Genomic DNA, 15591 nt, shown 5'->3' on the forward strand with positions numbered 1-15591 from the left:
ATGTTTACTTGTAATAAATTGGTAGCATTGTTGTGTAGTTGGTTGTATTTAATTTTAGTGTTGTTTGTTCATAGTTTCTTGTTTAATTTGGTAGTTGTAATGTGTACTTGTCATAAATTGTGATTAGACATTTGTTGTTTGGTCTTTAAGTTTTGATAGTTATTGCAAGTAAGGTTTTAAACCATAAATCTCTTTCATTTATCTTCCCTTTCTCACTTGTAAATGATATTCACTTCTCTTCTATACTCGCATCTCTTATCTTCGCATTCCTTCTCTTCTATACCCGCTTCTAATCTCTGCTTTTCTCTTCTCTTCTCTTCGCATTGATCATCTTCTATACCCGCTTCTCTTCTCTGCTCTTATCTTCTCTTCTCCTCGCATTCCTTCTCTTCCTTATCCGTTTCTTCCTATGGATTCTAATAATCCCTTCTTTCAGTCTTCTTCTTACTTCAACTTGCTTAACAGTCAAGAAGAAGGTGGTTTAAATGATAACTTTCATTGGGAAAGTTATCCACCTTCTGGACAGAGCTCACAACCTTCTCCTCACAGCTCCCAACCTTCTCCTCACAGCTCCCAACCTTCTCCTCACAGCTCGCAAGAAACACCAAAAGAGCGCAAGGAGAGAAAGACATGGACACCTGCTGATGATGAAGTCTTGATCTCCGCATGGCTCAACACTTCAAAAGATCCCATCGTTGCAAATCAACAAAAGGGAGGAAGCTTCTGGAGCAGGATTCAAAAATACTATTGTGACACTCCTCACGCTAGAAACGGTGGGGAACAGATGCTGGTGACACATTGCAAGCAGCGTTGGCACAAGATAAATGACCATACTAACAAGTTCTGTGCCGCATTCGCAGCTGCGGAGAGACAGAACAGCTCTGGTCATTCTGAAAATGATATCATGAAGAATGCACATGATATCTACTTCGCTGCCCATAACAAGAGATTCAACCTTGAACATTGTTGGTTTCGTTTAAGGTTTGAGCAGAAATTTCTATCCCTTAACACTATTAACACGACCCCAGCTCAGCCTGCAACAAAGAGGAAACAAGCTGGTGAAGGTTCGCAGTCATCAAGCTGCAGTGTTGAGGAGTCTGAGAAGAGGCCAGAAGGGATCAAGGCTGCCAAGGCGAAGAGGAACAATGCTCAGTCCACAAACGTGAAGACTCTTGCTGAGTATAAGAGCATGTGGGATGTCAAGAAAGAGGAATTAGCTGAAAAGGAGAAACTACAGAAGCTGGCCATCCTAGACACTCTCCTAGCCAAAAAAGAACCCTTGAGTGCGAGTGAAGAAATCATCATGAACAAGATAGTGTCCCAGTATTTCTGATATTATAGAATGTGTTTGTTGTTTGTTTTTCTTGCTTAGTACTCGGCTTATGTATTTGATTTGTATTCCCTGGTTGTTTGATTTGTATTTCCTGTTTAAGTATTTCTTGCTCAGTTGTGTATTTCTTGTTTCAATCTAAATTAATATAAGTCTATTTTAGTACTCGGCTATTGTAATTTCTAGTAACTCGGCTATTGTATAAACTAACTTAATCAGATTGTGTATTGTTGTACTAAGTCTAATCTGCTTCTTCTTGTTTATCTTCAGGTTACGTAAGACATGGGCCACGACTATAGCTATTCCCAGCCTTCTTCATCTGATCTGGCTGATAAGTACTCAGAGGACACTGCGGATAGAGAGCTAGATGCATTGATTCGTATGGATGAAGCAGAGTCTGGTAAGGTTGGAGAATGTAGTTAATGAGATATGTAAGGAAAATAAGTTAAGAAAATTTACTGATTTGCTGGTTGTAGGTGTAATCATCATTTTCACATGTATTTTGTTCATGTTGGTGTAATGATTTACACGGGTACTTGTTGTTTTCTTATCATGTATGTTGTTTTGTTTTGGTCTCTCACGGGTATTACATGTATTTTGACTACGGACGTGTTGGTCTCTGTCACGGGTACTTGTTGTTGGTGTAATCATGTATGTTCTTTTGTTTTGGTCTCTCACGGGTTACAAACTGGAACTCCACTATATATATGATAACTCACACCAAACACGACCAAACCAACAACACAAGTCATTTCTTTATCTTCCTTTCTTCATAACCAAAGTAGCAACTCATTTCATCAAATAAGATCAAAGCAACAAAATACTCTCGCTCTCTTCCTTTAACTTCCATTCTCTTCTTCTCTCTTTAATACAAAGTCATTTCTTCATTTCTTTTCCTTTCTCTTGAAATGGGATCATCTTCAAACCATTATCATTACCATGGAGATGATGATCACTATCACTACCAAGCAGATGATAGTGATCATTTTGATGCTTATTTAGAAAATATTTATGATGTCTCCCAAAATATCCCCGAACCAAACCAGCCACAAGAAAGGATTTTTATCGAGCGAAACCGGGAAGAAGGCCACAATAATCTTTGGAATGATTATTTTAGTGACACTCCCACATATCCAGAATATTTATTCCGGCAACGGTTTCGCATGCACAAGCCACTGTTCATGCGAATTGTGCAACGTCTCTCTACCGAAATCCAATATTTCCGCCAAAGCCAGGATGCAACCGGACGTGCTGGTCTTTCACCTATACAAAAATGTACTGCAGCAATTCGTCAATTGGCATATGGTACTTCGTCTGACAGTGTTGACGAGTATGTCCGAATTGGTGCTTCGACAGCTCGAGAATGTTTGCACGAATTTACCGCCGGCATCATCCAAGTGTTTGGAGATGAATACTTAAGACGTCCTACACAGGAGGATCTACAAAGACTACTCTTTCAGAATGAACAGCGTGGATTTCCCGGGATGATTGGTAGCATTGACTGTATGCATTGGGGGTGGAAGAATTGTCCCACGGCTTGGAAAGGCATGTATTCACGGTCAACCGGAAAACCTACAATTGTGTTGGAAGCAGTAGCTTCGTATGACCTCTGGATATGGCATGCCTTTTTTGGAGCTCCAGGTACTATGAACGATCTTAATATTCTTGATCGATCTAATGTTTTTGATGACATAATAACCGGTCAAGCTCCGGAAGTCAACTTTGTTGTCAACGGAAGGGAGTACAACTTGGCGTACTATCTCACTGATGGTATTTATCCAAATTGGGCAACTTTTATTCAATCAATCCGACTTCCACAAGGTAGGAAAAAATCTCTCTTTTCTAAAAAACAAGAAGCTGTTAGGAAAGATGTTGAGCGTGCCTTTGGAGTCTTGCAAGCTAGATTCGCCGTTATTAAAAATCCGTCTCGTTTATGGGATAAAAACAAAATGGCAAATGTAATAAGATCATGCATAATACTCCATAATATGATTGTCGAAGACGAACGACATACATACAGTTACCGAAACATTATTTCTGAATTTCAACACGGAGAACATGTGGATCAAACATTTACCGTTGGTGCCGCCGGTGTGGGTTCAAATATCAGCAGTACGATTACTCGTCAAACAAGACTTCGGGATAAACAAGCTCATGATCAACTAAAACATGATTTGATTGAGCATATTTGGACAAACTTTGGACATCTTCCGGATAATGAAGTTTGATTTTAAAATTTCTATGAGTTGAATAAAATGTTTGTTTTGGTTTTGATGTTTTTATGTTATATTTTTAATGTTATTAATTTCTAAATTGTATGTTTTTGTATTTTCTTTCTTTAAATAATTAATCTTTAAACTTTCAAAATAATATTATTTTATTTGGGGGACCAAACCCAAATACACACCAATGCTCCTACTAAAAATAAGAAACCCTCAAAATATTAGTATTAAATGTGGGGGACCAAAAAAAGTCCCACACCATTGTGGATGGTCTTACCAGATGATTGTCTTTTTCTCTCTCTCTCCTTACCATCGAACTCCAGCTGAGTCGATTTATCCAATATGGGCTTACGGTCTTCATCACACTAAGGCCCATTAAGAGGCTATATATTTGAGCTATCGTTTTCATGCTGCTTCATTTCTTGAAAAATCAATTAAGAGGGCGTTGAAGAAGACTTATTCAATATTTTATCACCAAGACTTTTGCTTATGGACCCTTCCAAGTTGTTTACTATGTGAAGAGTCGTACATACAGAGCCTATTTAGTTATTTTTTAGGTCAAAGAAGGAACAAAAAAAAATTGCAAAACGATGAATATTATGTATGTACTAGTGCTTCTTGTGCTGATGCAATGCTTCTCTAACAAAGTAGTTTCTCAAAGTGAAGAAGGAGAGTTTGGTTTCAATGGTTACTTGTATGACAGCTCAGGAATTGCTATTATTAACTCCAATGGTTTGATGAAGCTCACAAACTCGACTGGATTCTCATATGGTCACGTTTTCTACAACTCTCCAATACGATTCAAGAACTCAACAAACGGTACCGTTTCTTCTTTCTCCACTACGTTTGTTTTCGCTATAGTCTCGCAGGCCAATCAACTTGATGGTCATGGACTTGCTTTTGTCATCTCTCCCACTAAAGGCTTGCCTCATAGCTCATCAGCACAACATCTAGGTCTGTTTAATCTTACAAACAATGGAGATCCTTCAAATCATATTGTAGCTGTTGAGTTTGATACATTTCAAAATGAAGAGTTTGGTGACATAGATGATAACCATGTTGGTATTGACATCAATGGTTTAAGATCAGAGAAAGCTTCTACCGCAGGGTATTACGAAGATGATGATGGTAGATTCAAAAACATCCGTCTCATAAATCAAAAACCTATACAAGCTTGGATTGAATATGATGCCTCAAGGAAACAGCTTAATGTCACAATTCATCCTGTTCATCTCCCTAAGCCAAAGACTCCATTGCTTTTTCTAACCAAAGATTTATCGCCTTATCTTCTTGACTCTATGTATGTTGGCTTCACATCATCCACAGGTCGTCTTCGTTCATCTCACTATATTCTTGGTTGGACCTTCAAGCTCAATGGGACAGCTTCAAACATTGATATTTCTCGTCTTCCTAAACTTCCTAGAGACTCTCGGAGTACAAGTATGAAAAAGATCTTGGCTATCAGTTTGAGTTTAACCGGCCTCGCCGTTCTCGTCTTCTTGACCATAAGTTATATGCTTTTCTTGAAAAGGAAGAAGTTGATTGAAGTTCTTGAAGACTGGGAGGTTCAGTTTGGTCCACATAGGTTTGCTTACAGAGATCTTTACATTGCCACAAAGGGTTTCAAGAACAGCGAGCTTCTTGGTAAAGGAGGGTTTGGAAAAGTCTACAAAGGTACATTATTGACGTCTAACATAGATATCGCGGTTAAGAAAGTTTCTCATGATTCAAGACAAGGAATGAGAGAGTTTGTGGCAGAGATTGCAACCATTGGGCGTCTTAGACATCGTAACTTAGTTCGCCTTCTTGGCTACTGTAGGCGTAAAGGAGAACTCTATTTGGTCTATGATTGTATGCCAAAAGGCAGTCTTGATAAGTTTCTTTACCATCAACCAGAACAGAGTCTTGATTGGTCACAAAGATTCAAGATCATCAAAGATGTAGCTTCTGGTCTCTGCTACTTACACCACCAGTGGGTTCAAGTCATCATTCACAGGGACATTAAGCCAGCAAACATCCTTCTTGATGATTCTATGAGTGGAAAGCTTGGAGATTTTGGTCTCGCAAAGCTCTGTGAACACGGGAATGATCCTCAAACCTCTAACGTTGCTGGTACGTTTGGTTACATCTCACCTGAGCTCTCAAAAACAGGGAAGGCAAGCACAAGCTCTGATGTCTTTGCGTTTGGAGTATTTATGTTAGAGATTACTTGCGGGAGAAGACCGGTTTTGCAACGAGCATCTTCCCCAAGCGAGATGGTTCTTACTGATTGGGTGCTAGAATGTTGGGAAGATGATGACATACTGCAAGTGGTTGATGAGAGGGTTAAGCATGATGGTAAGTACATTGAGGACCAAGTCACACTGGTTCTGAAACTCGGCTTGCTCTGTTCGCATCCTGTTGCCGCAATTAGACCAAGCATGTTGACTGTCATCCAGCTCTTGGACGGTGTGGCTCAGCTACCCAACAACTTTCTTGAAATAATGAAAGCTCAAGAAAACATTCGAGCCATTGAAGGCTTCAGTGAAGCAGCTGAGTCCCTTGCAGAGCCTTGTTCGGTGGCTACGTTGACGTTTACGGAACCATTTGTCTCGCATGGTCGCTAAAAGATAAAACCAACTTGGTATTTTCTTTCTTTACTATAACGTATTAACTAGTGTATGAGCTGTGATATTGACTTTGCCGATTTCTTTTCCTAGTGCTTAATTATCACGTTCTGTAACATTCGGTTTTAATAATGAGTTTTAGTTTAGATCAAAGTAGACATCCTAATTGGAAATGAGGAATTGTTATATTGAAGGAGATTAGAAAGCATGATCAACTTATAACACCAGAAAGATCCTACTCAGAAGCAAATGTATAAAACAAAGTGTAGAGGAGGAAGTCAAGAAGACGATATGATTATGATTTTACATGTAGAGGCCTTCAGGGACGCCTTCTTTCTTCTTGAACATAACCTTCTCCTTAGCTTTCTTGAAATCTGGATGCGTCACCTGAATATGGACCCAAAACAAAAAACCCAAACATTAGAGTCAGCGGCTACTGATATCGTAAGTGGAGTGTGTATGGGTTGAACTGAATGGTTCAGAGTCTTTACCTTCATACGACGTTCCCTGAGGGCAAGTAGACCAGCCTCAGTGCATATAGCCTTTATATCAGCTCCTGAGAACTCGTCTTTTGTCATCACAAACTCTTCCAGGTTTACGTCGTCAGAGAGAGTCATCTTCGAAGTGTGTATCTATTTAAAAAAAAAAAAACACAACAAATTCGATTAAAAATGAACTTTTGAACAAGCCATTGATATGTTATACGAGCAGAATTAGTTACCTGGAAGATACGTCTTCTTGTTTTGATATCTGGAAGAGGGAACTCGATTTTCCTATCAATTCTTCCAGGTCGAAGCAGTGCCGGGTCAAGACTCTCGATTCTGTTTGTTGCAAGGATGACCTTAACATCTCCTCTTGAATCAAAACCATCAAGCTGGTTCAGAAGTTCCAACATAGTTCTTTGGATCTCACGTTCACCTCCTGAGTGAGCGTCATACCTGTTTTATTTCAAAACATGGTTTAATCAGATACCATTCTGAAGTCTCTCTGCTATTCAATTGGTTATGGATCATGTTTGTGTGATAGTTTGACTTACCGCTTGGTACCAACAGCATCAATCTCATCTATGAAGACGATTGATGGTGATAGGTCATCGGCAACTCTGAAAAGCTCCCTCACAAGCTTAGGACCATCTCCTAAATACTTCTGAATCAGCTCACTACCAACAACTCTCAAGAAAGTAGCTGATGTAGAATTAGCCACCGCCTGAAAGAAAACAAGGTCACAAGAGCTCACTTCCACAATGTTCTAAACTAGGGTAAGAACATGCATGAAACATACACTTAGCCACCAAACTGCAACAATTTCTCATGCTTGTCACAGAGAGAAACGAGAAACTAAGACATTAATAGAAACAAGTGATTCAAAAGATACTCCTATTATCTTCTGGCTTTTATTCTAACGTATACTAATACTCATGGGATCATAAGTAGAAAGACGAACCTTAGCAAGCAAAGTCTTCCCAGTGCCTGGCTCACCATACAAAATCACACCCTTTGGTGGCTTAATACCAATATCTTCATACAACTCAGGATGAGTCAGAGGAAGCTCAACAGCTTCCTTAATCTCCTGAATCTGAGCTTCTAAACCTCCAATATCAGCATATGACTCCAAAGGAGCCTTCTCAACTTTCATAACAGACACCATTGGATCCACTTCATCTTGTAGAATCCCAACAACAGAGAGAACCTAACACACAAAAACCAAATCAGTACTAGAACCCTAAGTTCCCAAAACCATCAAATAACAAAATAGGATCCTAAACCCTAATTCAACAACAACATACCTTATTATGCATCAGAATCGAACACCCAGGCTCAAGCTGATCTTTATCAACGAACGACAAAATCCCAACGTAGTACTCAGGTCCAACAGAAGAAGAAACAATTGCGTGATTCTCATCAATCAGCTCTTCCAAATTCCCAACACTCATAGGTGTACCACGAAGATCATCAACCTTAGATCTGTCTTCCTCAGCTTTCTCTTCCTGAGGCTTCAACCTCTCTTGATTCGCTACAAACTCTTCCTCCATCAACAAATAATCCTTGATCCGCTCTAATTTTAGTAACCGGAGCTTACACTTAGTAGACGGAGTCACCGTCGGGAGTCTCGCCGCCGCCTCAGGACCTTTCTGCTTCCTTTGCTTCCTCCCGACACGAGCCGGTGGTGCCGCCGGCTCAAACTTCTTCTCTTTCTTATCTCCACCACCATCAGGTTTCCGATCTCCTTGCCGATTCAATCCTCCGGATGGTCCTTGCCCCATGATTCTCTCTTCTCTCGATTTCTGAGTTTCTTAGAGGTTTTCTTCTTCTCTCTTTGTACTGAGATATTTTGGCTTTGGGAAGAAGAAATGTTTTTTTTTTAATTGGGTCGAAATATAAGTAATAAGCCCACATAGAAGTTGGGCTCGTAACTGAATCCAGCAGATGATTTTATAACTGATACAAACTACAAAGCTTTATTTAGAACTTCATAAGATTGAATGGTTTTAGAGTTTGCATAAAATATTTTCTCTGAAAAAAATTATTACGGAAATAAACTCTCTTTTTTTTCCCAAATCTATACACATTAAAATCTATTCGAGTGTATGTACCATCAGACGAAATGCATCGAAAACCACATAGTTTGTAATTTGGTTCATAAACACACAAAAATAAAATTAAAGTAATTGATCAAATTTATATTACAATCAAATATATTAGGGTGAGAAACTAAATTAAATTGAATGTTATTAAATTAACAAATTTTTATACAAACCAAGCACATTATATAACATAAAATACAATAAATGAAACCAAAATTCCAGTCAACTTTTAAAACTCCATTAAAAAGTTTAGTATAATTTTATTTTTGGTTAAACCAAAATATCAAAATATTTTTTGATCAAATTACTCAATAATAAAACTTAAAATGAATTTCTTAATATATTAAAAATATTAGCAAATATTCTCTCCTTTTTGTAAATCCTTTCTAAAATGTAATAAACTTTCTCATGGGAACATATTTGTTACAATGTCTTACATATAATATACACACACAAAATACAAACAAATATTTTTGTTCATATTTTTTCTTGGTATTGGTTCGAGATTTATGAAGATTTTTGAAGAGTTCAACAAAATCATAAAAAATGAATAATTGAAAGATTGTTAAAGATTGCTAGAGAGTTTTGTTGATTAGTTTTCTAAAATCTTGTAAAGTCCTCCAAACAATCCCTATATTTTTTTTGATACTTTCCATGACTTTATTTTGTAAAGAAAGTGTCTAAAATCATGAACCAATAACATAATAATTGAACTCATTAACAATCCTAGATTCTTTTGTTTTAATTGAATAACACAAAACTTTTAATGACTTTATAAAAGTCTGAATCCAATAACCCAGATTTATTAAGATTTTAAATAACTTTTTATAAATCACAAACTAATAACACTAAACTTTAATATAGTTTAACAAAATCTTGATCTAATAACAACAGATTTTACATAACATTTAAAATCTTTAAAACTCTATTCAAATCTTAAACCAATAACCCCCACTTATTCTTCTTTCTTTTTGATTTTACAAACTTTAGATTATTTTCTCTTCTCCGTATTCAATGTTTTGATTTCCTTTTTCTAACATTTAATCATACTTTTTAAGACAATGAGTCTTATATTGTACAGTATTAATTAGAATATATATTTATAAACAAAAACATTAAATCAATATCATATCTATCCCAAATTGAAGTTGAGCTCGTAACTCCTTATTATTATTCTCTTTAACATGATACAATGATACCAAAATTACACATAATTTAATTAGTTTTAAGATATGTATTAAATGTATGGATCAAATTCTGTTGTAGGTGCATTGACTGGAGTTATTTCTCTTTGATTTTTTGGTTTCCATCCATACATAAAAAATTCTCCTAGCGTGTCATGCACATATACTCCTTGTTCTTTTGCAGTCCACCTACACACATTGGGATCTATTCCACTACATGTATGATCTATAAAATAACAGTTCGCCCGGAATGCATCAAAAACCACATGATGTTTATAGTTTGGTCCCTGAAACACAACAATAAATATTTTTTTTAGTTTTAAGTCAACAATATATTGGGTTGATAGTTGAATTAACCAAAATTTTCAATCAATTAAGCAGATTATATAAAAAACAAAATGCAAAAAAGTACACCAAAATAAAAAATCTGGTCAACTTATTAAAATTCATAAAAAAAATCTAATATTACATATGAGAATAATATTCAACCAAAAAAGTTTTGAACTTTTTTGGATTGAACTAAAATGTTCTAAAACAGGTTTTAGTCCTTAAAATATTCAAATTGGTCAATAACACAACCAAAACAAAATGCTCATCTATAATTAAGGTACCTAAACATATGTTAAGAAATATATAAAAACTTTAAAAGTATGTTTTACCTGCCATAAATTACACCAATACAGAGTTTTTGGATAAATTATAAATTTAAATTTAAAACTTTCGCCTATGTTAAGATAGGTAATTGGAAAATAATAATTTTTACACCTGCAGTGAACTTTCAATTTTTTGTGAAACTGAAGCTGGTTTACAATTTCGACATTAAATTTTCTGAAGAGAATAGATCTTGTAGAATTTATAGAATCAACAGAAATGAAGACAAGAACCAAAAATAGCAAATATTTTCTCATTCTTAAATATTTGTAATTAACTTTTGTGACAAATATAATATAAAAATATGATACAGCCACTTATATATATATATACACGAAAAATACAAACAAACATATTTGCTTATATATTTATTGAGTTGACTTTGTTTTATGATACAATTTGAATTCAATAATCAAATTCCTAAAACAGTAAAACGAAATCTATACTAGTATTTTTGCAGCAGTTTTTGCTCAAAAATACATTTTGGAAAGTTTTTACATTTAATGCATTGACTATAATATTAGTTATCAAAACTTCAAAATTAATTATAGGTAAGATTTTTAAAAATAAAGAAATATTTCTACCTCATATAAACATATATATATGATTCTCTTTCATTTTTATTTGAATTTATATTTAAATTATTTTGAATTATTCTATAATACCTTTAGTTAATAAGAATTGTGATTTTTTCCTCATATGATGTAATACAAAATTTAGAAAACGGACATATATTACTCAATAGATGAATAAAAAATAGGAGTATAATATCCCACATCGTCTAAAAATTGTGAAATGGTTCATAATCATACTATAAAAGAGACCAAAATGATTCCGAATACAAATGAGTAGAAAGCTTGATTTATCAGACATTCAAATTTAAAAAAAAAAATTCTTTAGTTTATTCCGGTTCTTTATTTTAAAGATTTTTAAAAGGTTAGATATGAAAAATATTTAAAAGTTTTAAAAAGTTAAATATGATCAATATTATAACGTAGATATACAGTAAATATTAAAAATTAAGATGATATAATGTGAGTTAAAATATCTCGGGACAGAGTTATATAGCGGGACGAGTTTTATCGATATTTATATAGATTAAAAAATATCATTAATTCAGTGTTACAGGGTAAAATATTATTTTATTATTTTGTTAACATTGTCGGTATTAGAGGATAGACATATCTAATTAAATTGATTAAATAAATATTATGTCAAAAATAAATTATATTGCGGTATTACGTGGTTTATTTAACAATTATTATATAATTAGAACATATTTAACCAATAAATACAACTTATAATTTACATACTTAGTTATTAATAATTTTGTCTCGTGGTGTACCGCGGGTACTAATCTAGTTAGACTATATATGTGAAGTAATATATCTAATGATATCGTAATTAGTAATTATGCATGTGTTATCTTGCCTGTATAACTACAAAATACTTTCAAATACAGTAAAACCTCTATAAATTAATACTCTATAAATTAATAAACACTATAAATTAATAAATTTTGCTGGTCCCAAGTCGGGCCAGTGTAAAAATTAACAAAATTCGATAAGATAATAAGATAATAATTTTTTTTGAAATCCCAATGTCAAATATGGTCCCAATAATATCATAAATTAATAATCATGTAAATTTACATATATATATATATATATATACTGATATAATAATATGTTTCTCCTAAAGCTCATTTCTGTAGAACAATTGTGATGTTGTATTTTCAAACTATAATGATATCTCTAAAATATTTTATAACATATCATAAAAATAGTTAAATTTGAAAGCTTTCAATTTTTAGATATGCATCATTTATAATTTGATAATTTGATAGATTATTAAAATAGGAGAATTGATATTAATTATTATTCATAACTTTGAATTTATTTATGAATTTATGTATGTCATGTGTATAAGTCAATTTGTCTATAGTATTTGTAATTTATTGCCAATAATGTTTTCTAAATATTACAAGTTCAATTCCTAAACCATAAAATTTATAATATCCGAAAGTTTAATCTTATTTTGATAAAATTGTCTCAATTCATAATTTTTTAAAATTTAACAATTAAAACTATATCTATTAATTAATAATTAATAATTTACACTATAAAATAATTATTATTAATTTATAGATAAATTAATATCACTATAAATTAATAAAATGTCTTGGTCCCAACATTATTAATTTATAGAGGTTATACTGTACAATGATTAAACCAATTTGACCAAAATCAGAGTGTGTATATGATAACATTTGACTGATTTAAATAATTTACCTAAAATAAGAATATATGTGTGCTTTATTTGTGAATTGTGATGACAAATGAGTTATGTTGACCAATTGATCTATGAATTTATGATTTATACTACTAATTAATTACTTATGCCAAAAAGGTACTAATTACTATTTGTTTTTTGGTAGAGGAAAAGGAGATTTTTGTCTCCTTGCTATTTAGTTAAGAAAAATAAGTAAAGTTACAAACGAATATGTCGTGGGATGCAATCCCCCGAACTTCTTCATCAGTAATCAAAGCCAGAACATCTGGACCCGACTCCAACAGCTGAAAACTCAAAGGTAACGTAAAAACATAGTTGGCTAGCCCATTCTTAATATTATTCGTCTCTCTATACATATGTGAAATCTGGACTATTCAGTCCCTAAAAAAAAACATGGCACAAACGTAACAGGAAAGACATGGGATGAGACCCACTTATCTATGTCGTTAAGAAACCCTCCAACAACTGGAAATCTACCTCAACCTCCAACCTCCGAAGATATTAGTTCAAAAAGTAACCTAAATAAAGATATAAATCTTCGTTAATATCATGATCAGTCTAGCTATATGGTTTGATTTTCTTTAATGTGGGTTATACTCAAATAAACATTAAGAGGATCTTTCGACTCCAACAATGATCATAGTGAATCTCGTGTATAGATAAATAAAAACCCCATATGGTGAGGTGGGTTATAAAGTAGCTAACCATTGTCTTGAATAGTCCATAAACAATTGAAATCAAGACAATCGAAAGAAGTATCTATTGTTCTTTCAAAAAATGGTTCAAATTATGTTGTGTTATTCACTTTTTCCTCTCAGTGTATTGAGTCGTCCGGAACATATAATATAGTCCATCAATCATGTTCCTTGTTCACTAGCCTTGTCCTCATCATTTGGTTTTGTGTCTATTAATTTAAATCAGTTTTGTCAACATAACCAGACTATATTGTTTGTCCAAAAAAAAAAAAAAAACAGACTATATTGACGTTTTCACTTAGGGATGTCCAGATTTCAATCAAGTCTGATCGCTTATACGTACCTGAAGAACATCGTCGTTTGGAAAGTTGATATTCACTAGATCCCAATTAAGTGCAAGCTAACCCAACAAATATTTTTTTTTTATTAATTCTTGATATGCTCAAAATAAACTTTTAGAATCAAACTGACACACATACCACAATTATAATCAAACCAAACTGACATTATAATCAAACAAAATTAGAATACCACAATTAAATAAGCTTTTAGAATTTTATAGATCTATGAATCAAACTTAGATTCAACCGCAAATGAACTAACTGGAGTTATTTCTCCTATATTTGTTGGAGCATCCCAACTATACATGAAATATTCTCCTTCAAATTTTTTATTACGGACATAAACTCCTTCTTCTTTTGCGGTCCATCTACAAACATTAGGGTGCATTCCAGTGCATGTACCATCAATAAAATCTTTGTCCGGACGAAACGCATCAAAAACCACATAGTGTTTGTAATTTGGTCCCTAAGCATACAAAATTAAAAAGTAATCTATCAATGTATGGGTGAGAAACTGAATTAAGATGAATCAGAATAAAGTAACAAAGTTTTATATAAACCAAACATATTATATAACATCTAATGCAATGAATAAAACAAGAATTCCAGTCAACGTGTAAAAGTCCGTTAAAAAGTTTAGTATTGCATTATAAACCTTTTTGAGTTGAACACAAAAATCAAAATAGGTTTTGTTGGATCAAATTCTTCAATCAACAAAACTCAAAATGAATTTCTTACCTGCCATAAATTACACCAGTACTTAGTTTTTGAAAGGATAGTAAATTTAAACTGAAAACTTTCGCCAATATTAAGATAGGTGATCGGAAAATCGTGGCTTTTACTTTTGCAATGAACCTTCATTTTCTTGTGAAACTTAAGTTGATTTACTATTTCAACATTGAATTTTCTGAAAAGAGGTGGCATCAAATAAGAGTTTACAGAATCAAAAGAAAGGAGGATAAGAAAAAAAATTAGCAAACATTTTTTCATTTTTGTAAAACCTTTCTAAAGTGTAATAAACTTTTGTCATGGGTATAAGTGTGTTACAAGGTCATATATATAATATATCTGCACACAGAAAATACAAACAAATATTTTTGCTCATACATTTGCTAAGATATCTTCTTGTTCTTCTTTCCTTTGATTTTACAAACTTTTAAATTGTTATCTCCTCTCTTATTTAATGCTTTGACCTTTGACCTTTGACATTTAATAATACGTTTTCAAAGACTACAAATCTTATAGACTGTTGATTTGATAATAAATTTATTGACAGAAATATTAAATTATATAATATCTTAATTAAAGCCAAATTAAAGTTAAACTTGTTTTTAAATATTTTTATTATTATTCTCTTAACATTATAAAACGATACCAAGATTTCAGATAATGCTTGAAATAGTTTTCAGAATTTTATTAGTTGTATGAATCAAATTCTGATTCACTTGGAAGTCCATTGACCGGAGTACTTTATCTTTGTTTTGTTGGAGATTTTCATCCATACATGAAATCTCTTACAAATTTGGTGTGGCGGACATATACTCTTAGTTCTTTTGCAGTCCACCTACACACATTAGGATGCATTCAATTACAATTACCATCTATAAAATGTAGGTTCGGAAGAAACACATCAAAAATCAAAAATCAAATGATGTTTATAGTTTGGTCGCTAAAACACCAAAATAA

At 33.3% G+C, this 15591-nt stretch overlaps 5 protein-coding genes across 5 annotated transcripts; 2 read left to right on the plus strand and 3 right to left on the minus strand.

The window, feature by feature from the left end:
• On the plus strand, nt 410-1333 carry LOC104733237 (glutathione S-transferase T3-like). Its single transcript, XM_010452832.1, has one exon. It carries the CDS (start codon nt 410-412, stop codon nt 1331-1333), a length of 924 nt encoding a protein of 307 aa, XP_010451134.1.
• On the plus strand, nt 3960-6253 carry LOC104730433 (L-type lectin-domain containing receptor kinase V.9-like). Its single transcript, XM_010449595.1, has one exon. It carries the CDS (start codon nt 4143-4145, stop codon nt 6156-6158), a length of 2016 nt encoding a protein of 671 aa, XP_010447897.1. The 5' UTR covers nt 3960-4142; the 3' UTR covers nt 6159-6253.
• On the minus strand, nt 6325-8481 carry LOC104730432 (26S proteasome regulatory subunit 4 homolog A). The gene is made up of 6 exons (XM_010449594.2): nt 7945-8481; nt 7602-7847; nt 7195-7364; nt 6880-7096; nt 6650-6790; nt 6325-6545 (listed from the first exon to the last, which is right to left on the minus strand). The coding sequence occupies exons 1-6, from the start codon at nt 8419-8421 to the stop codon at nt 6462-6464; spliced, it is 1335 nt and encodes a 444-aa protein (XP_010447896.1). The 5' UTR covers nt 8422-8481; the 3' UTR covers nt 6325-6461.
• Nucleotides 9916-10841, minus strand: LOC109128144. Its single transcript, XM_019233948.1, has 2 exons — nt 10586-10841; nt 9916-10213 (listed from the first exon to the last, which is right to left on the minus strand). Exons 1-2 carry the CDS (start codon nt 10832-10834, stop codon nt 9980-9982), a joined length of 483 nt encoding a protein of 160 aa, XP_019089493.1. The 5' UTR covers nt 10835-10841; the 3' UTR covers nt 9916-9979.
• On the minus strand, nt 14019-14916 carry LOC109128137. The gene is made up of 2 exons (XM_019233939.1): nt 14644-14916; nt 14019-14371 (listed from the first exon to the last, which is right to left on the minus strand). The coding sequence occupies exons 1-2, from the start codon at nt 14893-14895 to the stop codon at nt 14129-14131; spliced, it is 495 nt and encodes a 164-aa protein (XP_019089484.1). The 5' UTR covers nt 14896-14916; the 3' UTR covers nt 14019-14128.

The sequence above is a fragment of the Camelina sativa genome, chromosome 12 (assembly GCF_000633955.1).
Source record: "Camelina sativa cultivar DH55 chromosome 12, Cs, whole genome shotgun sequence".
In the NCBI taxonomy this organism is placed as follows: Eukaryota; Viridiplantae; Streptophyta; class Magnoliopsida; order Brassicales; family Brassicaceae; genus Camelina; species Camelina sativa.